Genomic DNA, 25,760 nt, shown 5'->3' on the forward strand with positions numbered 1-25,760 from the left:
GGCAATTTTAGTAACCATGATAAATTATTTTGATTCATAAAGACAAACTTAATGCCAAACAACAGTTTCTAGTACAATACTTATGCTAAATGTTTTAATTATTTATTGCATAAGACATTTTGAGAAATCATGTGTAATCGCGCAATGCTACTTCGACAACTTGAGTATAGATGGCGCAAGTGATAGTTTGCTTCAGAAATTTGAAGAAAATTTGTTCCTGGTGTCATGTCCGTTCGTCCGTGCTTTTACCTTTTTTAGGGATTTGTTTTCTTATGGTAGGTTAATCAAACGGCTCTAACTCCTGAACCATATTATGAATCTGGATGAAAACTTGGGAGGTTGTTTTTGAGATACATAAAAGATATGAAAATGAAAATTTTTGACCATATTTTCATTTGAAAACTGTATATTTTGTTGAAAAGTCTGGCCACATCCGAAAACAGATGGATATTTCGAAAGAGCGGAAACTCGCCCAGGTTTAGCACATTAGCTTTCATCTGCATTCAGAAGAATCAAAATCGGATTCAGGGAAGCTGAGAACGACGCGACACAAAATTTGGCAAAATTTTACCACATACGAACATCACTCGACCTCCACGGAATTTATTTTCTCAAAATTCGAGGGTTGGAGATAGACGGGTTCTGTCAAGATGAATCGATAGAACGTCGAAAATTAATGCAGTGTGATATATTGGCGATTTTTCCTATTAATATTCATACTGTATCGTCTTATTTACGAAGATGAAAATGACGTCCAGCCATAAAGTAAAACCTATACCTTTCTTTAGTAAGAAAGGCAAAAAATCTAAAATTAAAAAAAATGCTTATTGGAGAATTTCGTTTTTGTGAAAAAAAAGTTAATAAAAAAAATCGGCATTTGTTTCCCTGTACACCTTAGCAACCATAACCTTAGCGAGTATGGGTGTTGGAGGCTGTAGCAAAAAGATATTGGGGTTTTTAAAATATCAATTTTTAACAGTAATTTGCAAAAGCTGTGAGAAAAAGTCAAACCAATCCCGAATGTTTATGGCACATTTTGAAGTGTTTCGAAAGACCTTTCGAATGCATTTCAAAGAATTTGAAATGATTAAGTTTTAAAAAAATACGATCAATTTAAAAAAAAATCACGTTTTTTAGATTCCAAACTTAATGCGCGTTTTACCCCCACTTCGCTTTTCTGTAAAGGGCTCATATTTGGAATGAGTTCATCTCATGTACAGGCAAACAAACGCTGATGGTTTCATCCGAATCGGAACAACTCGATACGACCTCCAGAACAAATCGAGCCAAATCTACAAATACTGCCTCTTGAGTTTAATGATTTACAATAGTTATGAGATATCCGGGATACCAATGTGAGATATTTTATACTTTGAGGGAATCCACCTTTGATCATATAGTTTTTTGTTACCTTTCCAATAATGTTTCTGAAAACCCAACAGTGAGTTAAAAAAAACAACAACAAGGCCTCAATCACCTACAGTTGAATTGAGTTTGGTTTGAATTATTTAATTGAGCATGTTACAATAATACTTAATAGCAACATATTACGATTTTCTTACAAGTAAACAGCTCGTTCAGGCAGGCCAAGTGCGAATGATTCTGATGATACCTCTTCAGTTGACGCTCAGGCGAGGAACATCCTGGAAGGAGCGTCACTGACTACGTCCGTAGTCCTGTTAGATCATTTCTTGATCAAGACAGTATAGCTCTGGTTCCTTGCAAGTGTCCTATTTTCTTACCTCCACGTTGGCTTGGTTTTCATGATGACCTAGCTGGTGGCCTGTGGAAACGGATCGTAAACCTTTGACCACCGCGGGTCAAAGTCGAGACGGCTAAAAGAAAGGGCGCGACAATGTGGGAAAGGGATGTAATTTGTGATTGTAGACGGTATTGTTTTGATTCGCAGTATGTTGAGTCAACTGCTGTGGATGTACCTGAAACATCGCACAACGGGGTTTCTCTTCATTCCTTTCATCTACCACCTATCTTCTGTTTATTTTGTTTCACTGATTTTCTAACGCGGCTTCTGTTAACTTCTGTTTACTCCATTTGATTTCGATTTTACTCATTTGATTCTCTTATTTCTCAACGCTTTTCCACTCTATTTTAACAATTGATGCTGCTGTAACAAACTGTCTGTTTTTCCTTAATTTGGCAGCGATGTCAATTTTGTTTATCTTTATTTATCTATTTGAATAATTTTTCATCTGCCCTATAAATTGCACTTAACACCTTAACCACATTGTTACCTCTTGTTATTAACTATTGTTAATTTCATTATCTACTTAATAAATTACTATCTTTCTTTTACTATTGATTCTTTACATAGTATATTTCTTTCACTGTCCATTGTTTTCAATCTTCACCCTTTTCTTCAACGAGCCCTTACTCAATTTTTGGAATGATCAAAGAATTAACACAAATATTACTATTGTACTTTTGAAAAACTTTTATAAAATGCTTAGGACCAAAAATTGTAACAAAACACCGCGACAAAAGAAAAAGCAACATATAAACACGACTCAACACTAGGAAAGATTTCAGGAGAAAACAATTCACAGTAAAATAACAACCAGTTTTTGAATTAAAACTAAAAATAAAACAGTTTTTGCTTTAATGAAAGTTGTTAGGCACACTTTAAATGGTTAGGCGCTTATACTTACATCAAACCCTACGTAATGTACCACCCCCGGCCGAGTTAAAATGCGTAACCGGAAAAGAAGGTGTGCATGCCTGGCACGAACACTCAATGCGTGTTCTAGCGTGCTGCTCGTACTGACTCAGAGCAAGGGTGAGATGTAGGTGTAAGGGCAGTGCGTGTTCGTCGGGAACCTAGTGCATAAGATCGGTCAAGGCCCGTTCTTACACTGAAAATTGCGAATTGCGAATTGCGAATTGCGAATTGCGAATTGCGAAGTAAACAGCTCGTTCAGAGTTTTTGAACAACTTTCATGAATGAAACAAAGTACCTCTCTTTTTCCACCCTTCTGGTAGCACTGGTCTTTTGCAATGTATACGAGGAGAACCCAAACCAACAGCAGACAGCGGAGAAGAAGGAAGTTAATGGTTTTCGTTCGTTCATTCGTTCTTTTTTCTCACCCCAAAGTTCTGTGAAAGATTGTACGCGTAGGTGTTCTTCAGCTGTTTGCTGTCCTTCGTCGTCGTCCTGAACCCGTGAAAGGCCAGCAGCAGTGATGCAAAGTGCGATGGTTCTGGATCTCTGGAGACAACACTGAAGACCGAACACCTTTCTCGTCGTCGTCGTCGTCGTCGTCCGGAACATAAAGTGTTGTGTGAAAATTGACTAAACTGCAGACAGGTCAGCCCCCTCAGTTGCTCTTCTCTCTATCCAGCTCAAAGTCTTGGAGTTGTTACTTTTGCGTGTGAAGAGAGGGGGAAAACAAGGTGAAAAAGAATACGAACTGTTTGTCGTGTCTCTCTGTGACTCTGTGTCTGCAAAGCGAAGATTTAAAGGTTCTTCTTGTGAAGGTGAAATCGATTGTGTGTGTTTGTGTGGGGGTTTGGTTGGTTCTTCAGCTGTGAGTCTGTGTGAGCTGAGCTGCAGTCGAGAAGGGGGAAAAAAAGGTTATCGATCAGCTTAGACGAAGCTGGCAAACAACTCGAACACTGCTGGGGGTGGCCCGGAGCGGCCACCACAGCGGGAGCAATCGCAACAACAACATCAGAACCACGACCAGCCACAGCGAAACAATAGCCAGCAACAGCAGCAGGAAGCAGGCGGTGGTGGTGGTGGGGGAGGAGCGGCCAGTAACCAAAATGGGCCGCAACCGGATGGGGCTGCTGCTGGGGCCATCCAGGAGTGGAATGGTCCTAGCGGCAGCGGAACCAACAACAACAGTAACAGCAACAACAACAATGCTGGAAATAACAACAACAACAACAACCCGCCACAGCAGCAGAATGCCAACGCGAACGCAGCCAACAACGAAGAGTGCGATCGGTTCAGCTTCGAGGACTCGGACCGGTTCGAGGAGGACTCGTTGTGCAGCTGGAGTTCCGAGCCGGAAAGCGTTTGCAACAACTGGCGGGGCTGGAAGAAGCCGGTGGGGACGTCCATCGTGTTTGGTATCAGCGGCAATCGGCGGGGCAATGAATCAGGTAGGATCTTAATGGGTTCGTTATAGAGTTATGTACTTGCATTTCCCATACATCCTGAATCTCTTGTATGTACTTTCGTCTTGGCAAAAAAAAAAAAAAAAACGTGGCCAAGTACCTATTTAAAAACGTGGGTTTTATAGCAAACCTAGATGTATGGGTATCAAAACATCCGAAATTGTATGCCCTTTCCGATGCCACATAAGTTGACTTGTGAATTGTGGACCGGTTCGGATGCCGGCGGATATTCCGACGACGTAATTCCGGGTTGGTACGAAATTCCAACGAAAAATATATTCTATCCATACAAAGACCCACAAAACGGCGAAAAAAACGAAACTATTGGCACTACGCCCCCCGGGGCATGGCCTTCCTCTAACGTGGGATTTCTGCTCCAGCGCCTCTGACGAGACAGGAGAAACCGGGACCGACGTTTTACTTCACCATCCGATAGAAGCTCAGTGGATAAGGCGGGAATCGAACCCGCGTCTCATAGCATCATCGGGATCGGCAGCCGAAGCCGCTACCCCTGCTCCACGAGACCCACACACCCACCCACTCCAGAATGTTTATTTAGCAATTCTATGATAACATTTAGTTAAATTAAAAGTTTGCAAAATTTAGTTTAGATAAGTTTTATATAGAATTTCCAGAGTTATATAAACTTTTGTACTAAGTAATTAGTAAACTTTGTATTCAATCCAAACTATTTTTATAATCAATCAAGGATGTCTCTTTGAAGTTGGGAGACTGGATTTATGTTAATTTTTCGAAAGGTGTACAATTTTTTGCACATTTTTTATTTCTGTAATAGTATTTGTTATAAAACTTTTGATATAAATCATCTTTTCATGAGCTTTTTGTAGCAAAATGTTCGGCATGAGTTTCTGAACAAAACGTAGTACTAGGTTTCTATCAGGTTCCATGTGAATAGATCTGATCGAAAAGTTGTTTATTTTATCCGGCTTCGATTTGAGCGCGTCAGCCTTATTGTAATCATAGGTTTTATCTCTTTTCCGTGCGTGGTTGATTCGACTTTACATTGCTTTTAAATATTTTCTTATTCTTCTCAATGGCTTAATACTATTCTTTTGCCGCGAAATAATTAAAAATCGGTCGATAATTAAAAATGTTTCTCTTGTGATTAATTAGATCATCACGATTGTGTGCGCGTCACGGTCGTCTCGCAGGATTTTCGTTGCCTTTTTCGTCTTTGTTGTCCCGAGTCGCGAATGATTTTTCGGGCCGAAAAGTTGTTCGGTTTCGTTTTCGTCCAGAGTATGTTTTGCCACGTTTGCCGTCGAGTTTGTCACGCGATTTTATTGATTATTGTCCGATCACATTTGTGTATTATTCTCAATCCTTTGACTTGTTTATTTTATCAATCCGCATATTTTCTTATATATTTTTATTTTTACATTTGTATATTTTTATTTAAAATTTAATATGTTTTCGCAAATCAAAAGTCCTTCCCACAGCACCAATGCTCGGAAGGCACGCGTTCGTTTAAAAACTTTCTAAATAATTAACAATGTATCTTTCCGCAGCCGGCTGCCTAAGATTTTTAAAAATTTCAACCGATAAACAAATTGCTTATGGTCGCATCACCTACCACAGTGAATCCTGACCTCATACCCATCTTACTAACCCCTCAAAACTCATGTGATACTTTGTCGGAGACGCAGTCGATTTGGCGGTCCCATCACTCAAGTATCGGACTAACATTCCCATCCACTTCCCCGTGTCTTACCACTGGTCGTGGCCGGCGTCGGTATTGATCAGCATGATAGGGACCTTTGAAAATTGCGAAGGGGTGATGATTGGTTCCTACTTTTCATCTGTGGTCCACGGAGCAATTTTTGGGGGTCCTGGTCAATAACGAAGTAGCAGCTACGGGTAGACACCAATGCTATGCTATGCTAAAACGTAGTACTAGGTTTCTATCAATCTTTAAATTGTTTACATGTTTCATCACAAATGGTGCATAGTGCCCAAGGGGTGTAAATACTTTATTTACATACTGCAGATGGAACGTGCAGACTTGATGTTTTTGCTCACTCGAAAAATTAACTTCTTAACAGAGAGTTTTTCACTGTGTAACAGGTCGTATTGAGGTGCTCTGATTCGGATGAAACTTTCAGCGTTTGTTTGTCTATACATGAGATGAACTCATGCCAAATATGAGACCTCTACGACAAAGGGTAGTGGGGGTAAAACGCGTATTGAAGTTTGGAGTTTCAAAAACATAAAAAATCCCGTAAAACTTCATCATTTCCAACTCTCTTAGATGCATTTGAAAGGACTTTTATAGCACTTCAAAATGTGCCATAGATATCCAGGATCGGTTTGACTTTTTCTCATTGCATTTGCAATTTACTGTTGAAAATAGATTTTTTTTTAAACTTAATATCTTTTTTTCCCTGGGCCTTGTCAAGTCAAGGGGCATGATTTGATCCTAGTGCATTAGTTAAAATTTGGGTATAAATTCTTTTTTATAAGCACTATGGACACCACTTCATGCTACGAGAACTCGCTTTGCCACAGCCCCAGGGCTTAAGCGTTGACCGATAAGCTGTCTTCGTGAACTAGGTAGTTCTCCGATAGTGAAAATATCACAATTGCACAAGACACCGCTGCTTCTGTGACTTTTTCACTATCACAATGTGGGATTTAGGTCGGGACTTCAGGATAGTACAATTGATTTGTTGCTTAGCATTAGCATTTAAAATAGATCTGTATCCTTTCCAAATCTTTTTGATGTTAAATTTAGTTGCAATTATTAAGTTAGAGTAATGCTGTCAATAAACTTTGATTGATGTAGAATACTAGGCATTCTTTTATGTCAAATTGTCCATAGAGTCTCGATCAATCAATAATGTAATGATATCGGACAAAATTCGTTGATCTGTTGAACTAACGGTTTTCGGATTATGGTTGTATCGACCATTGTTGCGAATCGAGGATCTACTGGAGTTTTGACGATCAAACAGAGCCTAACATTTCAAAAGGACACACAGGTGTGAACAGGATTGTGTCTCTTTCACTCAAATGATAGTTTACATAAGGTATGATAGGGATACACTCTTGTTTGCAAAGCTTGTGTGCCCTAATGAAATAGAAGGCACGAAATAGTCGTATTAACAAAGAGTGTTCAACTTGTAAAATATGAACGTTTCATTAATGTTTATTGTTTTTGGAAGCAGCAAGACAGGTTTAACAAATAGGTAAAGGAATGTTTGGCTTTGTAATTAAAATTTCGGGGATTTGAGATTCAAGTTACTTTCAGACAGTTTAGTTGAGGTTGTTGATTCATGTTAGTTATTTTTCTGAAATGATGGACATAATTGATCAGTTAAATTAAAGTTAGTTGCAATGTACGACAAGACTACTGACGGACGCGACAGGACGAAGCCCAGAAAAAATGCCATTAGTTTTCATCTTTCATTTTCCAGTAAATTTATTTGATTTCCTTTAAATTTGAAATACATCATAGGTTCCCTTTGTATAAATCTCAAATTAATTTTAGATTAAATCATAATTTCATAGTTCTTTATTCAGTTTTAGTTAGAAGTTAGATTAACGTAACTGCTCATGTCATCCAAGTTCTTACTACTCACACCTCCACTAATTTTCTTTCACCTTCCCCCTCCCGATCCCCTATATCTTCCGGTGGTGTTCATTTGGTATGCAATACTAGTTCGGCCACTACCCTTTTTTCCACAAGAAACCGGACTTGGATTGACTTGAGGCCGCGTCCCCCACCTTGCTCCGTAAAACGAAAACGAAAACGAAACTTAATATCTTTTTGCAACAGCCTCCAACACACTATGGGGTATTTCCATATAAGCGAGCGGCCAAAAATATTTTTTTGCTTTTTTGTGACTTTTTTGTGTTGTTTGTACTTAGTATAATGAAAACAAATGAAATTTGATATTTTTCCAAAAAAAAAGTTTAATTTTCGATTTTTTCATATATTTGAGGCCACATGCATTAAAGTGGTGAATTTTAATATTCTTGCTCTGTCTATTTGATGCACGGAATGGCAGTTTATGCTATGTTAAAGTTTCTGATTTACGTTCAATCTCCCTCCCCTTTTTCTTGAGTTAAAATCCACCTCTCTTTGAAGACATCCCCCCCCCTCCCCCTCCAATTAAAATTTGATTTTTGCGGTGTTTTAGAATTTTAGACGGTTTATTTTATGAAACATTGTATGGATTCTCGCCCACGTTTTTGGTTGATCCACTTGCAAAATTCACGTTTTCCACAATAAATTCTTCTAAATCAAAATCACTATGTAACCGATTGTCGTTAGATTACTTAAAATATGAACTTCTTCTATGGGCTTTTGTATACCTCGTTTTGAAGCTACAGAATAACGTGCGTAGTTTTTCCTCTGTGGTTTTTCCCTGAGTTGCTCATGTGATGGTTCTGCAATGTTGTAATTCTTACAAATATACTCGAATGCAGTTCTCACGTTTTCAGAATAGTGCTTCGTTATATCGTACAGGGACACTACGGTATTATTATCCATACTTTCAAACGAACACAACAACGAACTGATACGAATATTCGACGAATCGTTTCTGTAAAATACTTAGAATAGGAATTTCTAATTTTATTAAACGTACCTAATTACCAACAAAGTCATGAATATCAAATCAATTTCAAAACATGCAGAGCAGGTACGTCATTTCTGCCTCCTCAGGTAAATAATGTGATTTTAACCAAGCGTATACGCGAAATCATAAATTTTCTTGCATGAATCAAAATGTTCAAAATGGCATAACTTAAAAAGTGCACATTAGTGCACTTTGAAATTTGGAGACAAATTAGAACATGGTTCAAATTTTAAGCTGCAAAATTTTCAGATCGCACAAATGCACACAAAAAAAGTACTCCATTAACAAAGTTGAAAAAAACTAAATTTTGAATAAAAATCCATCTTTTTTTATTTTTATTATTTTTTTTAGCCCGTAAAAGTGTGTTTTGTAAAATATTATTGAAAAGTTGAATCAATTACCTTTCTGAATATATATAATGATGCAGGAAAAAATACATAAACAGCTACACAGTACAACTATGAAAAATAATCTTTTTTTTTTGTCAAAAAACATGTTTTTTTTCTTACCATTTTCGCCTTTGAAGGTCTGCAATTCAGTGAATTTTGAACCTACAACTTTCAAACTCCGGATTTTTCTTAGTTAAAATGTTTATTTTCGAAAAAAAATACCAAAAAAATAATTAGAGTATGTCGGTTTTTCGATTTATGGCCGCCTGAAACCCCATAGTGCAACACCCGCACTCCCATAGGTCAAAAGCTAGGAAATTTCATGGACTATACTGCCGTTCTACGCATAATTGTCCCATGTTCAAAAAAGTGCAACTGAGAAAAACGCGATTGAAATTATTCGATCGATTTCTGTGTTTCTATGCATAATTGTCCCGTGGGTTCCTGTTCGCCCCAGTTAGCAGTTTATCTCCCTTATTTGTGATTATCTTGCTAAACAACTGGTAAACAAAACATAATGCTAAGTAAAACTGATGATTCCGTGTAAGAAAATACTTTGTGGGACAATTATGCGTAGAAGTTTTACGATGGGACAAACAGAATTGGTGTTGTTTTTAATGAGTTTGCGAACAAAGTACTAGATTTTATGTGTTTTTCTTAAAGTTCACATCAAACTAAACTTAAAAATGTCATAAAGTCAAAATCGTCCAAAACTGACATGGGACAATAATGCGTAGAACGGCAGTATAAGCCTACGGTACTTTTTGGCCAATCGCAGTTTCCTCATAGTTGTTCGATTTTTCTAGACAAACATTTTACAGCGTTAGTTTTTGCCCTGTAGGCTTCCATATCGGCGCTTTTTGGTCTCAATTTTGTCATCTTCGGAATCCTCGGAAAATTTCACGTTAGTAAGGAGTACTGGGTTGTAAATTTCATTGAAAAATTAATTTAATAAAACATTTTTGAAAAAAGAAAAAGATCTTATTTAACCTGGGATCAATAAGTCAAATGCTGTATCAAGTAGGCGAAAACCTGTTTTATTCCTAATCCAACAAATTGTTAAAAAATATTTTAATTCATTCTAAATGGATTTTTTTCAATCAAATTTACATCTCCAATATTTCAAACTAATGTAAAATTTTCCGAGGATACAGAAGATGACAAAATTGAGATCAAAAAGTGCCGATATGGAAGCCTACAGGGCAAAAACTAACGTTGTGAAATGTTTGTTATAGAAAAATCGAAAAACTATGAGAAAACTGCGATTGGCCAAAAAGTTAATACTGTAGGCTTATAGTGCTTCCCTTTGTCGTAAAGGGCTCATATTTGGCCTGAGTTCATCTCATGTATAGACAAACAAACGCTGAAAGTTTCATCCAAATCGGAGCACCTCGATACGACCTCTAGAACAAACCGAGCAATATTTACAAAAACTAATTTAACCACCGAGACCCACCTTCACGTATAATATAACGCCTATACGTATCTATCGACTAAGAATCATGTTCTGGGAAAATGTCTGTGTGGATGTGTTTAGGTGGGTGGACGATTCAGACTACATTTCAGAAGATTGTATCAAGTGTGGTTTTTGTAAGAAATTCCGTCTTGTTATATTTTTTTAGAAAAGTATTGAAAAGACCTTTCCAACGAGTTCAAAACATTGACTTACAAACATACATACATACATACATACATACATACACTTTTTTAAGGCCGAATATCAGATATTTTTATCAGGCAAACAAAATACCTTTCCAACGCGCCCAAAAGATTGGAGATCTGACAGCCCTATCAAAAGTTATGATCACTTATGTGTTAATTTTAAACTTATCTTTGATATTTTGATGAAAATGTTGTCCGGATTTATTGTCCGGCCCTTCGCTGTTGGGTAACCGGAAGACCTCTCCAATACCCTAAAAGATTGACGAGAAGATCACGCAGAAAAATAAGGCATATTTGAATCAACAAAACGTTTTGTTGATTTGAAAATCATATTTTTTGTTGAATCAACGCTAAACGTCAAAGCAGCTTTTTCTAAACAACAAAAGACTTTTGTGGAATCGAGAAAATCAAGGTTTGTTTCAACGCAAAATCGGCGTTGATTATATTCAACAAAAATTTTGTTGATTCAAACCTGGTACAGGCTGATTCTACAAAACTTTTTTCTGCGTGTGATCTAACAACCCTATCAAAGGAAAAATATAACTACAGTGGACTCTCTCGTTGTCGATATTGAAGTGACCGTCGAGAGAGGGAGCTATCAAATTATAGAACGAAAAATCAAAACAATCTTCTTAAAGGGACTGGACAATTTATTAACAGCGGGAGAAATATTGATATCGAGAAGATCGACAGCCAGAGAGTCGACTGTATATCAATGTGGCTTCAATCACCTTAGGGTGGATTAAGTAACATTTTTTAAATGAATTTCCGAACAGTAAACTAGATTTCATGGGTTTTTCGAAAAGTATACGTCAAACTAAACATAACAATGTTATAAAGTAACAGCCCATGTTAAAGGTAAAGGAAACGTGCCCCTTAAACCCCTTATTCATCACCACAGTTGTTTTACAATCATTAGTTTTCAAATAAATAAATTGTTTAACGAAATAGTATTTTATGCAACAAGGTGCAAAAAAAGGTTGGATAAATACGTCGAGTAATGGAAAAATCATGTTTTGCAACGAGTTCCATACAACGTGTAGGTGTAAGGGCAGTGCGTGTTCGTCGGGAACCTGGTGCATAAGATCAATCAAGGCCCGTTTTTACACTGAAAATTGCGGATTGCGAGTTCCATACAACGTTTTTTGCAATTTCTAAAAACACCCTTTGAGTGAAATTATAAGTCTAATGTTCATGTATTTTGTCAATAAATTGTTCAAATCAAAACACTGTTGAAAAGTATTAATTTTCAAAACAAATGCTGAAAAGCACTCATTTCATTGCTGAAAAGTAGAACTTTTCAGCATTTATTTTGAAAAGTGTTGCTATTTTTGGTTGAAAAAATCTGTTGTTTTTGGTACAGAAAAGTAGGCCATTTCGTCGTTTAGGCTTGCTTCGATCGGCAGGCTGGTTTCGTGTTCGGGTTTCGCGAATGAAGAAAAAAAAGAAGAGTTTTCAAAAAGCTGTTAGAGCCACCGTGACCTCTGGCACTAATTTTCGGGTTTCTCCAAATTGTTACAATATTTCTGTTGTTTTGAATTTAGGGGACTTAAAGGACGTGTAGATTAACAATCTGAAGCTTTTTATATTGGTTTTTCGTAAGTAGGTGGAAAATCGATTCAAAAATGGCTTTGCTTACCAATGGCTCTTACGTCCTTTTGATAACTAATCCGAGAAGTGCACAGATCGACGTCGTCGTGCTATCTTGTCGCACCCGCCATTTTGACGTTCCGAGAAAAACGCGTTTTAATGTTTGACCTTGAATACCTAAACAAAAACGAGGGCACGCAATGTAAACAATAACAAACACGTTTTGTTTGGCTGACCATTCTGTGACCATTCATTCCCGAAGTTTAGTTGAAGTTGGTTGCTGGAGCCCCGAGTTATGATTACAAATGTTTACGGTAGTCTCACTTGTACGTGCGTCAAACGCATCCTGACCTGAAATCCCTTTGGCCTTTTGTCGCACTTACATCAATTTTCAGGGAGTGACAAGATAGCACGACAAGATTAAAACTACTTTTATATGAAAAGTGACCAAAAATTTCGGAGCTTTTTTGGTTTTTTTGGCCGTTTAGAATGAATTAATAGTAGTTTATGCTACAAGTTGCAAAAAGAGGATTTTTTTTCAGCACGAGTTCAACGAGGTTCATAGAGTTGGATAAATATGATGAGTGCTGAAAAAATCAAGTTTTGCAACGAGTTCCATACAACATTTTTTACATTTCAGAAAAACAAAAGTTCAACTTTTCAGCACCCATTTCAGTGCTTAAAAGTAGAACTTTTCAGCAATATTTTTCGCAATTCCGTCGTGAAACTACTTACTTTTCCTGTCATTCTTGAACGACGAAATAGCCTACTTTTCTGTACCAAAAATAACAGAATCGAATAGCAACATTTTTCAAAATTCACTGAAATGGGTGCTGAAAAGTTGAACTTTTCAGCACTTGTTTCGAAAAGTAAAATTTTTCAACATTTTTTTGATTTAAACGATTTATTGACAAAATACATGAAAATTTGACATAAAATCAGGAGCGGTCGTGGCTGAATGGTTACGTTGCTCGCTTAATAAGCGAATGATCCTGGGTTCGATACCCATCTGCTCCCAACGAGAAAGTTCTGGACCCATTGAAATTATTTATTATTTATTTATTTGGAAATTAATGAAAAACGTGAAGCTCACGGCGGGGTTCGATCCCCTGTCTTTAGGATAGGCAAGCAAAATGCTTTCCACTTTACCGTGAAGCATTGGTAGCTTGAGTAAGAGGCGCATTTGAAATGAACCTACTTTACCTCGCTATAAATAGCCTGGGCGACTGATAGAATTCATCCTATAAGAGATGAGAAGAATTGAAAGCTTTCCCATTAGAAATGAGAACACACGAAGAATTCGAACAACAATAGGGGGATGGCGTCGCTATTTTTAGACCACGTTTTCCACTTTTTCGCATCGAAACCGACTACTTTATCGACTTCTTTTTGCTGGGCGAGATAGGACGCCGTCTATTTTTAGACGATGACTCAGCACTTTTCCACTCATGCACTTAAAAAAACCAGGTGGCAGCACGATGTAACGCCACGTCCCTATGCACTGCCGCTCTAATCGTGTCCGTCCCATATGTAAAAACAGCAAGCCGAGAAAAACGCGTGTCAAAGTTGTCCCGCCCATAAGGCTACGTGTTAGAATTTCACGAAAAAGTGGATTTTCTCCGGATTTCTAGAACAAAGTACTACATTTTATTGATTTTTCTGATAGTTTGCATGATTTTGAACCAAACTGGATTATTACCTCAAAATTGACGAAATTACATATGGGACGGACTAGCTTCGAGCGGCAGTGCAACGGTCGTTACCACTCGCCTAGGGTGGATCCTCAGACCATTCACCTTCCCAAAAACCGTCCAACTCCAAGCGAAACTTACTTGGGGACACCGTGGTGACTTGCCCTTGACCCCTTAAACAAGTGGAGCATCAACACTTCCCGTTTTCCGCATCCCTTTCCTTGTCCCTAGTGCGCGGTGGAGATGGGAGCGGCCGGCAATGGACGGCTGTCATGGTGGTGAGAATCTGGTTCAGGTGGAATTGGTTCTATTCCCAATTATCGATTCCTAGGCAACTTGGGCTTAGAAAATCATCACATCACATGGCGAAAATCCAGTCTGCAATCCGCTAAAATCACCGTCTCCTAGCGAAGCGAAGCGAAAATTTGACATAAAATTTCACTCAGTGTGTGTTTTTTGGAATTGCAAAAAATGTTGCATGAAACTCGTTGCAAAACTTGATTTTTTCAGCACTCTTCGTATTTATCCAACTCGGTGAACCTCGTTGGATAAATGTACGACTCGTGCTGAAAAAATCCTCTTTTTGCAACTTGTTGCATAAACTACTATTAACAAGAACAAGGGGTGAAACGGGTTTTCGTCTACTTGATACAGCATTTGACGTATTGATCCCAGGGTAAATAAGATCTATTTCTTTTTTCATAAATGTAAATTTAGTTTTATATGAAATTTACAATTCCAACACTTATAACTAACGTGAAATTTTCCGAGGATTTCGAATACGACAAAATTGAGACTAAAAAGTGCCGCTATGGGAGCCTGCAAGGCAAAAACTAACGTTGTAAAATGTTGGTTATAGAAAAATCGAAAAACTATGAGAAAAACTGCGGCCAAAAATTGGCCAAAAAGTTAATACCGTATGGCTTTTAGTTCATGAAATTCCCTTACTTTTGACCTGTTGAAGGCAGTTGCAAAAAGATATTGAGCTTTTAAAAAAATCAATTTTCAATAGTAATTTGCAAAAGCTATGAGAAAAGTCAAACCATTTTGAAGTGCTTAAAAAGACCTTTCGAATGCATCTAAGAGAGTTGGAATTGATGAAGTTTTACGGAAATGCGAGCAATTTGAAGATTTTTTTTGTTGTTTGGACGTCAAACTTCAAAGCGTCAACTTACTCCACTCCCCTTTGTCCTAGAGGGCTCATATTTGGCATGAGTTCATCTCATGTATAGACAAACAAACGCTGTAAGTTTCATCTAAATCGGAGCACCTCGATTCGATCTCTAGAACAAAGGAAAAATTCTTTTGGACAACTGTCATTACTTTTGTTTCTGAACCTTTTTTTGTTTTCTTGTCCAATTTCCAGACGTCACCACACTCACAGAACTTGCCGCCCGTTGCGTGGCCTCGTTCATTCCGTTCGAGCTGGTAGAGCACGTCTACCCACCGGTTCCCGAACAGCTGCAGCTCCGTATCGCTTACTGGAGCTTCCCGGACAACGAGGAAGACATCCGGCTGTACTCGTGCCTGGCCAACAGCTCGGCGGACGAGTTCCACCGGGGCGACCAGTTGTTCAAGAGTCGGGCGGTAAAGGACCCACTGCAGATCGGGTTCCACCTGTCGGCGACGGTCGTGGTGACCCAGCCGAGGAACCAGTTCAATGTGGCAGTTACGTTTGATCGTAGAAGAATTTCGTCATGCAGTTGTACGTGCTTGCCGGCAGCTTACTGGTGCTCGCACGTGGTGGCCGTATGTCTGCACCGGATTCACTGTCCCACGAAGGTCAGTCTTCGAGCGCCCGTTTCGGAGTCCCTGTCGAGACTGCAGCGGGATCAGTTGCAGAAATTTGCTCAATATCTGATAAGTGAACTGTCGCAACAAATACTCCCAATCGCGCAGCGTCTGTTGGACGAGCTGTTGAGTTCGCAGCCGACAACGATCAACACGGTTTGTGGTGCGCCGGATCCGACGGCGGGTGCCTCGGTGAACGACCAAACCAACTGGTACTTGGACGACAAGACGCTGCACGATAACATCAAGAAGATCTTGATCAAGTTCTGTTTACCAACGCCCATGGTATTCAGCGATGTCAACTACTTGACGAATTCAGCTCCGCCGGCGGCGGCCGAATGGAGTTCGTTACTGCGACCGCTGCGAGGACGCGAACCGGAAGGAATGTGGAATCTGCTGTCGATCGTGCGGGAGATGTATCGGCGATGCGATCGCAACGCCGTCCGGTTGCTGGAAATTATCACGGAAGAAGTGATGGCATGTGATCAGATTCTGGTTTGGTGGTTCAACATCAAGCTAGCGCTGCTGGTCGGTTCCAACGGACACGGCGGGGGAAAGCACAGCAACACACACTCAAACTCAAACGCGACACAACACGCGTGTGCGTCGCTTTGTGATGAGATTGTGGTGCTTTGGAGATTGGCCTCGTTGAACCCGGGACTGGCGCCCGATGAGCGGGACATGCTTCACGCACAGTTCACGACATGGCATCTGAAAATACTGGATCGAGTCGCAAAGAACATGGTGGCGTCGTCCTCGCACAGCAGCAAACAACAGCAGAACCTGCGCAACGATGCGGAACTGTTTGCCGGGTTCAAGCCGGCCATCGAGGCATGCTATTTGGACTGGGAAGACTACCCGATCGAGGGAATAACGCACACCCAGGACACGAATCCAATGTACCACTGTCCGTTCACGTGCTTCAAGCAGAACAACGAGTCGAAGGGTGAATCTGGCCCCGGCCAGGTCAACTCGAGCCAAGCGATTCTGCAGAACAACGTGAAGCAATTTCAGCAGTTGCCACATCACCACCACTTTCACCATCATCACGGCCACAGTGGCGCTCACCACGGAGGCAACAGCAGCAACGTGGTTGCTTCGGCCTCGTCAAGTTCCGGTGTCGGTGGAGCTAGCAGTAGTGGCGGAGCGGTGGCCATCGCGACGACCAGCAGTGGTGCCAACGCCAATCTACCAACGAGTAGTTCAAGTGCTGCGGCCAAAACTCATCACACGAGACGCGACTATCGATCACATCGGGACCGATGCTACGGATCGAGCAACAGCAGCAGTGACAGCGTCCCCGATCGCTTCAACGAGGCAAACGCAAGCTCAAAACTAGAACCACACTTGCCAGCGGCCCCAACAGGCGGTGCAACCGGTGGAAACCGGTCAAGCGTTAGCAGTGAGGGGTTCTGCGAAAACGACGACGACGTCAATGTGGTGGACGATCTGCCCACGCCGGAGATAAGCAAAAAGGACGAAAGTGTGAGCGATTCTTCAAATAGCTCTTCGTCGAGCGTTGAAGAGGGAGCGGCGGCAAGCAAATCTGCCAACGCAGCTGCCAACGACGCAAACAGCATATTGAACGACATGAACAACTACGAGATATCCGGCAACATCAAGCTGTACGAAGTGTACAACCAGGAGGTGCCCCAATCCGGCACGTCGAGTTCAACCTGTTCGTCATCCCCTTCGACGGCGACAACCGCGACGAAGATTGTTCCGCCAAAAACAGATCCGGAAACACCGCAAAGCTCACAGCAGACTCCAGCATCCTCCAGCGTAGCTAAGGAAGCAACACCCGACTCGGACCGCAACCTGCGGCGACCCTCGAAGGACGAAAGCCTTTCGAGTTCGGACAGCGCGCAAAACATTGACGAATACGGAATGTACTATTACGACTCGAAGCAAGCCCAGGCCCAAAAAGAGCAAGAACAACAACAACAAAAGCAACGCCAAGAACCGAAGCAGCAACAACCGCCGCAGCAAGTGTTTTCCAACCTCAAACCAACGGAGGACGCTTGGGACATTCTGTTTGCCCGCGCCGAAGGACTTCATGCACACGGCCACGGTCGGGAAGCGTGCATCCTTGGCGTACGGTTAGCGGAGGAGATGTTGGCGAATCCACCGAATCTGATGATTGAGTTGCCGCCGCCACCGAAGAAGAAGGGCAAGAAGCACAACATCAACCCGATCTCGCACCAGCTGAGCGTACTGGCCTCGGCCACGCTCGCAAAGTGCGCCTTCCTTTGTACGGTTCTGGCGGAAAACTCCGAACACTATCATCTGGCGTTCCGGGTGTGTCTGTATGGGCTGGAAATGTCCCGTCCACCGGCAAGCACAAAGCCACTTGAGGTAAAACTCGCCAATCAGGAGTCGGATCTGCTAGCTCTCTTGAAGCGCATTCCGCTGGGACACGCCGAACTGCGCATCATCCGCGAGCGGGCGGAAGCTCTCCGAGATGGGTTGCTAAAGTCCCGCGGCGAGGCGTTGCTGCCCATCATGTTGGCCAGCTTCATCTTTGACGCACTGGTGATGCCTAGCGTACTTGGCCGGGAAAACCGCATGAAGGTGATGAGTCAATCGTTCCGATTGCCAACAGATGAGAATCTGGGATTCGAAGCGGCCGTAGCCGCACTAGGACTGAAAGCCAACGTGTCCGAAGCAGAACATCCGTTGCTCTGCGAAGGAACACGTCGGCAGCGAGGAGATCTCGCGCTGACATTGCTCTCTTACTACAAGGATGAACCGCGGAAGATTTGTCGCGTGATGGAGAAGTTGCTGGATCGGGAGATTCATTCGCTCATCAAAACGCCTCTGCTTCCGTCTTACTACTCGAACAATCCTCCAACGCGGAGTCAAACGTCACAGCTGCGAATGGAAGAGTACGAAACCAACAGTCAACAGCAGCAGCAGCAACAGCAGCTGTACGGTGGCGCTGGAGATTTGCAACAGCAGCAGCCTCACCATCCCGGTTTGCCGCAGAATGAGTTCATGGCCGCCAATAGTCGACCGCAGAGCAGTACAAGTGCGGAGGTTGAAATTGGAATGGGCGCACTCAGCTTGGGTGCGCAACCCCAGCAGCAGATGCCAGCGGGTCCCACTCCGGGACCTTCGAACGCAACACAACCCATTATGTCCGGCGGACCACCTGGCAGTGTTGCCGGGTCGGTGTCTACCAACACGACTCGTTCGAAGGACTCTCGTTACAAGGGCAAGCGAGCCTATCCGTCGATTCCGAATCAACCGTCAGAAGCTAGCGCTCACTTTATGTTTGAACTGGCCAAGAATGTGCTCACAAAAGCGGGTGGAACTTCGTCCACATCGTTGTTTACGCAAGCCTCAACCAACCAGAACCATCAGGGACCGCATCGTGGGCTGCACATGTGCGCCTTCCAGCTGGGCCTGTACGCTCTGGGTCTGCACAATTGCGTCAGTCCGAACTGGCTGTCGCGAACGTACTCATCGCACGTGTCCTGGATCATCGGCCAGGCAATGGACATTGGCGCTCCGGCCATCTCCTTCCTCATCGACACCTGGGAAGGTCATCTGACGCCACCGGAAGCTGCCGGAATGGCCGATCGGGCATCGTCTCGCGGTTGGGACAGCAACATGGTCAATCCGGCCGCCGAGCTGGCGCTGTCCGTTTTACCCCACGCCGCAGCACTCAATCCAAACGAAATTCAACGCGCAATCTTGCAGTGCAAGGAGCAAAGCGATCGTATGCTAGAACGATCCTGTCTGACCGTAGAACAAGCTGCCAAAGGTGGTGGCGTATATCCGGAAGTGCTGTTTCAGGTTGCCCGCTATTGGTACGAGCTGTACCTTAGAAACACCCCCGGCGGTGAAATGGAACCGAACGAACAGCACGACTACTTCAACGTCAACATCATGTCGCTGATGGACACCGGAGATATGCAGCAGCAAGCCCAACCTCCACCTCCAGCGAATCCACCGGTCGTGGTCAGCGCGACACCGCCACAACCCTACCAGCAAACCGTAACGACGCTTGCCCCAATCGGAATAGCCCCGTACGGACCGTACAGTTTCCCCTGTCAAGGCATCTACCACCAGAACATTCCCTACCAAGCCAACCAGATGCAAATGTATATATCAACTCCACCCCAATTCCAATATCCACCCCCACCCCCGCACAACAATCCACCCCAGCAACAACCGGGTAGTTATCAGCAACCGATGAACGCCAGCTATCAGCCGATGCCACCGCATCCGCTCGTTCCCCCGCAGGGCTACAACCCTTCGCAGTACCCGCAAGTTCCGGTGCAGGTCCAGGTTCCACCGCCGCAACCAAACCAACAACAACTCCAGCAGAACCTCCAGTACTACGGCGCCCAAGGTGTCCCAATGCAGCCTCAGGCCCCACAACAATCCCAACAACAACAACCACCCCGACCCCAACCCGGCCACGGCTATCCTCCCTACGCCGTTCCGCCCACAACGCCCCCGGTTCGACCCCGCCATCCCCATCAGTTCACACCCACCCAGCTGCGCTACCTCCTGGCAGCGTACAACGCCGGAATGCTCGCCCTTGAAACCCTAGCCCGGCGCGTCCACGATGACCGACCGCAGGCCAAGTATGCCCGCAATCCGCCGTACGGCGAGGACGTCAAGTGGCTGCTGCGCATCTCGAAACGACTCGGAACGCAGTATCTGCACCAGTTTTGCGTGTGCGCCGTCAACTCGATCGTGTCGCCGTTCGTGCTGCACGAGGTCGCCATCGAGTCCGCGCACTATCTGGCCCGGAATAATCCGGCGATTATTCCGCAGCACCTGCGGTCGGCCCTGGCCCCGCTCATGCAAAAGTGTCAGCAAATGTAAGGGTTTCACGGTGTGGGTTACATTACATCGGACTACAGTGATTCGTTCCATTGCAGGTACATTCAGTGCATCCATCAGAAATTATACCATCTTACGGTGGCGGATTATGAAGAGTTTACCAGTACGATCCTGTCCGCGCGGAATGCATTCCAGATTACGCCGGAGGGAAGCGCGCAGTTTAAGGATTGGCTGCAGTCTATCAAAAGGTAGGTTAAATTGCATTGTGCAAGTCATTACGCTACGCAGTGAAGGAGTTAAAGTTCACAACTTCAAGTTCAACACATTCCAGTAAAGAAGGTCCCTTTTAAAACCGTTCTACAGGGATACATTCTGGACTTTTTTTTATAAGGTCCTATAAACCAATGTAAACATTGTGTGTATTCCTTTCACACCTTATGTAAATGTCTATTGGAGTAGTCGGGATGCACGGCATGTTGACATTTTTTGTATCCAGGTTTTTAAGCGAAGATGGCGCTCGAATGGTGAACGCCCGAAATGTCAAAATCGCGCAGTAGCACCAACATTAGAAAAAAAATATGGCTGTCATGCCATGGCACACTTGTTCCGTAATGTTGGTACCACTGCGTGATTTTGACATTTCGGGCGTTCACCATTCGAACGCCATCTTCGCTTAAAAACCTCGATATGATCTAATAAAAAAAAGACCGGAATTGTTGTTCGTTGCGGTGATTTAATTTTTTTAAAGCAATTGCGCAACCCGCAAATTTTATTTTTTATGCTAGCTTGAAAGGAACGCAGTCAAGAAAATATTCAAAAATTCTATAACTAAAATTAAAAAAAAATCACATAAAAAAAACAAAATCCAGAAAAATTAAGGAATCACAGAAGATTCTAAAATTATAAAAAAAGCAAAACAATCCACATAAACGACCCCCGGGTCTTTTGTGGTCCCTGTTGCAGGTTTCTGCTCATTTCTAGGCGTCCGAAGGTAATGTGTGGTGAGTCACTCAAAACCTTTTTTACGCGAATGGACCGACGTTTTACTTCCACATCCGATAGCAGGCGTGATCAGGCAAATCTCGTCTCGGAAAATGCCACCGTGTCCGTCTTGGATTGAACCCAGGCCTTACTGGGGTGAGGGGCTACTACGCTAACCACTACACTACCGGACCCGTTCTGAAATTATACAATTCTGAGATTCTATAATTACAAAATATAAAACCAGTTTTAAAAAATCTTAAATTCTTCAATTTAAAAATATTTTATTAATAAAATTGTCAAATTATTAGATTATAAAATTATTCAATTGTTAAATTATAAAAATTGAATCATTACATTTTTAAATTTAATAATTGCACTATTTATTTTTTAAAGTTAAATAAATAATTATATTGATAAATTATTGAATTATTCAACTAATAAATTAAGTTATTGAATTATTAAATTATTAAATTCTTAAATTATTAAATAATTAAATTATTTAATTATTAAATCATTAAATTATTAAATTATTAAATTAATAAATTATTAAATTATGAAATTATTAAATTATTAAAGTATTAAATTATTAAATTATTAAATTATTAAATTATTAAATTATTAAACTTTTAAATAGTTAAATTATTGAATTATTAAATTACTAATCATTAAAATATTAAATTATTAAATAATTAAATTATTAAATTATCAAATTATTAAATTATTAAATTATTAAATCATTAAATTATAAAATTATAAAATTATAAAATTATTGAATTATTTAATGATTAAATTATTTAATGATTAAATTATTTAATATTAAATTATTCAATTATGTAATTATTAAATAATTATTAAACCGGACTTGGACTGACTTGATCCTAGCTCTCCCACCTCGCTCCGCAAAAAAAAATTATTAAATTATTAAATTGTTTAATTATTAAATTATCGAACTATTAAATTATTAGTATATTATTTTTTTTTAATTATTAAATTTCTTAATTATATAATTATTAAACTTTTAAATTATTTAATTATGAAATTAACAAATTATAAAATTTATAAATTATTTAATCATTAAATTATTGAATTACTAGAATACTATTTTTTTATTATTAAATCAACAATATAAAAATTTGATGATTAAACAACATCAAATACCAGAGATACCTATTCTCACAAAATTATCTTTTCACCCAACTCTGTCAACCGTAGATCAAAATCGTGCAAAAAGGAACTGTGGACACAGATCAACGCTGCGCTCAACTCCAAATGACAAAGACTAGAATCGATCGGCTCCGAACTGAACAACGTTCTGTCGGCTACCGGCAACAACAGCGTCTCGAGCGCCTCATCGGCCAACAACAGCAACAACCCGACAGCATCTGCACCGGTCCTCGTGGCCGCCGCTTCCGCAGCAGGAGCCCCTTCAACATCCGGTGGACCCGCCTCTCTACCGTCAATCCCTCAATCCGTACGAGGGGCAGTCATCGAAGAGGAAGGCGGTTCTGTCAAGTCTGCCATGGTCAACTTGCAACCTCCCGTTTCCGGAGCCATTCCGACTGCCGCAGTGGTTCCAGAAAATGCCTCCAGCAGCGGAGCAACTCTCAAACATCTCGGACATGTTCCAACGGGTCGGAACCTTCTGTCCCAGCACCATTCCCAAGCGGCGGCGGCGCATCACCATCAACACCAGCAGCAGCAGCAGCAGCAGCTTCACAACCAGCTGTCTCAGGCTCTGCAGCAGCAACAGCAACAACCCCCGCAATTGCCGACACCGCAGCATCCTCCTCCGACGTTCCACCACATGCCGCCGGCAATGCTTACGCTGGCGGTTAGCAATCCGACCCCGGCGGCCATTCCCCACCATCATCACCACCATCCGCAGCAAAACATTAACTTGAACATTTATTATTAACATTTATTATTAACATTTCGGCGCCGATCGTCGTCGACTTTTCCAACATGACCGTCAACTGTGTTCAGCAGCAACTTGGAGGAGGCCATGGGGTTGGACCGCAACAACAACAGCAACAAGGTCCCGGCGGAAGGCTCAAGTAAGAAAGTAAGGACGAAGGTTCGCTTAGGTGGTAAAATGTAGTTTCTTAGTTGCGTAATTTAGACCTCTTTCGGACGATTTTGGATAGCTTTGACTAAATTTAGTTTGTTTAATATCGAGAGAAAATGGTGTATTTTCGTTTTGACAAAGTTCAAAACATCTAAACAAAAAGGCTCGCTTAACTTGTCTGCTGTTCGTAAAGCTGTTTCTTGACCCCTTTCCTTCCGATCTGCGTACTAACATTATGCGGAAGAAAAAAATCAAATTGGCAGCAGCGGCAGCGAAAGCAAGCCAAGCCAGAGAGGGCTAAAAAAAGCTCCAAGAAATCGTTCCCTCTCCTTTGTTCTGCTGTTCGTAAAGCCATTTATTGACACCTTTTCTTGGGAGGTGCGTATTGGCCTTTTAACAGAAAAAGGGGTAGTGGTAGCTGTCAACTTTTATAGTCATTGACCAAAACATGCCAAACAATGTAAATGGGTCGATGTAAATTGGTAAAAAACACTGTCTATTCTGTTCAGAGTTGTGGCGCTATAACCACGGCAGATAGTGTCCAGGGCATTCGTGGAAATACAATGTCCCATCCCAGAGGGTCCCGGAGTACCAAACCTTCTTAGCATGGTACTCCCGACAAGTTCCAATGTTCTTGAGGTTAGGTTTTGAAATTTATGTCTAATATTTTTTTTTGCCAGAAGTGACAACCCAACCTTCCGGCACCGCCAAAACAGTAACTATGTTGCTGCCGGATCTTTTTTTCGAATCTCCTCCGGAAAAAATCCGGCAAAAAATTTGTATGGGGGGTGGGTGTCGAAAAATGTCAACAAAGCACTTGGTGCATGAAACGATAGAGAAGAAAATTCAGTGTTCATTTTGTAAATGACTTTAACAGTTAGACAGCTATCTGTAAACGAAGTGAAGGTGATTTTTTTTTTCGAGTTGATCTCCTCTATTCAAACTTATGACCTGCTGTGTTATTGCAGACCAAATTAAACGCCAGAATAAGTTGTTATTGTGTGAGTTTTGCAACAAACCAAGTGGGCCGAGAAATTCATGACACAATGGTTGTAAACATATCAGTGAGCAACGAATCACTTGCTGTTTTAGAACCGTTCAGATGATTTGATCGGCGTTGAGTGTGTGATCGTTACTCATTGAACCGGAAATATATACTTTTGCTTTTGAAAATAATGATTTTTTTGACAAGTTTAATGTAAGGTACGCAAATCGGAAGGAACCGGTCAAGAAAAACTCAAATGGGCAGCAGCGGCAGCGCAAGCAAGTCAGAGAGGGTGAAGAAAAGCCCCAAGAAATTGCTCCTCTCCTTTGTTCTGCTGTTCGTAAAGCTGTTTCTTGACCCTTTCCTGCCGATCTGCATACTAGCCTTAACACTGCATTAAATTAGCCTAAATTCGATTTTCTTGACATCTTCTTAAAAAAACCTTCAACAGTTTAATATTTTAGTGCTTCTATGTTGGAAATATTTACTATTGCGTTGTATTCTGTATATTAATTTGCGATGCATCGCTATGGTTTTTAAAATTTGAAAATATGTTTATTTTTAGTAAATTTTCATCTATACTGATCCAAAATTCCCTAATCCTTCGATTAAGTAGAGAAATTATTTTAACTTTTCATATTAAATCATCCCTTTTTAAAAACGCATATATTTTTTTTTTAATCCTCATCTCATATTTGCTCAACGTTAGGTTGTTTTTTTCTTCCATTGAGCAAGTTCATCATTTTAGCTGTCATCTCTTATATTCGCAAATGATTGTGTTCAAATCGTCAGAGTTTTACGTCTCATCACCTTACAAATTAGTTCTATTCGCTACCCCCCCTCTTAAGTAAGTTACATTAAATATCAACTCTTAAATAGCGAAAAAAAAGAAACAAAAAGCATCAATATTAAAGTTTCGATAAGTGTTTCTGGGCTTGACGGAGTGCGCTCGGCGAACCGATCGTGTGTGAGTTAATTTTCGTTTGATCTGTGATTGTATTGTTTTTCGCTTGCAACCTAAGTGAAAATCATAATTTTAAGTCGACTTTTTACCCTAGTAGGAATCAT

General features: G+C 41.3%; 1 protein-coding gene across 1 annotated transcript; it reads left to right on the forward strand.

Annotated features, from left to right (window-relative positions):
• The first annotated feature begins 3,605 nt into the window (after nt 1-3,605).
• LOC6038486 (zinc finger SWIM domain-containing protein 8) lies at nt 3,606-22,990 on the forward strand. Its single transcript, XM_038249528.1, has 4 exons — nt 3,606-4,122; nt 15,437-20,696; nt 20,757-20,906; nt 22,855-22,990. The coding sequence occupies exons 2-4, from the start codon at nt 16,144-16,146 to the stop codon at nt 22,913-22,915; spliced, it is 4,764 nt and encodes a 1,587-aa protein (XP_038105456.1). The 5' UTR covers nt 3,606-4,122; nt 15,437-16,143; the 3' UTR covers nt 22,916-22,990.
• The last annotated feature ends 2,770 nt before the right edge of the window (nt 22,991-25,760 follow it).

The sequence above is a fragment of the Culex quinquefasciatus genome, chromosome 1, assembly GCF_015732765.1.
Source record: "Culex quinquefasciatus strain JHB chromosome 1, VPISU_Cqui_1.0_pri_paternal, whole genome shotgun sequence".
Lineage (NCBI taxonomy): Eukaryota > Metazoa > Arthropoda > Insecta > Diptera > Culicidae > Culex > Culex quinquefasciatus.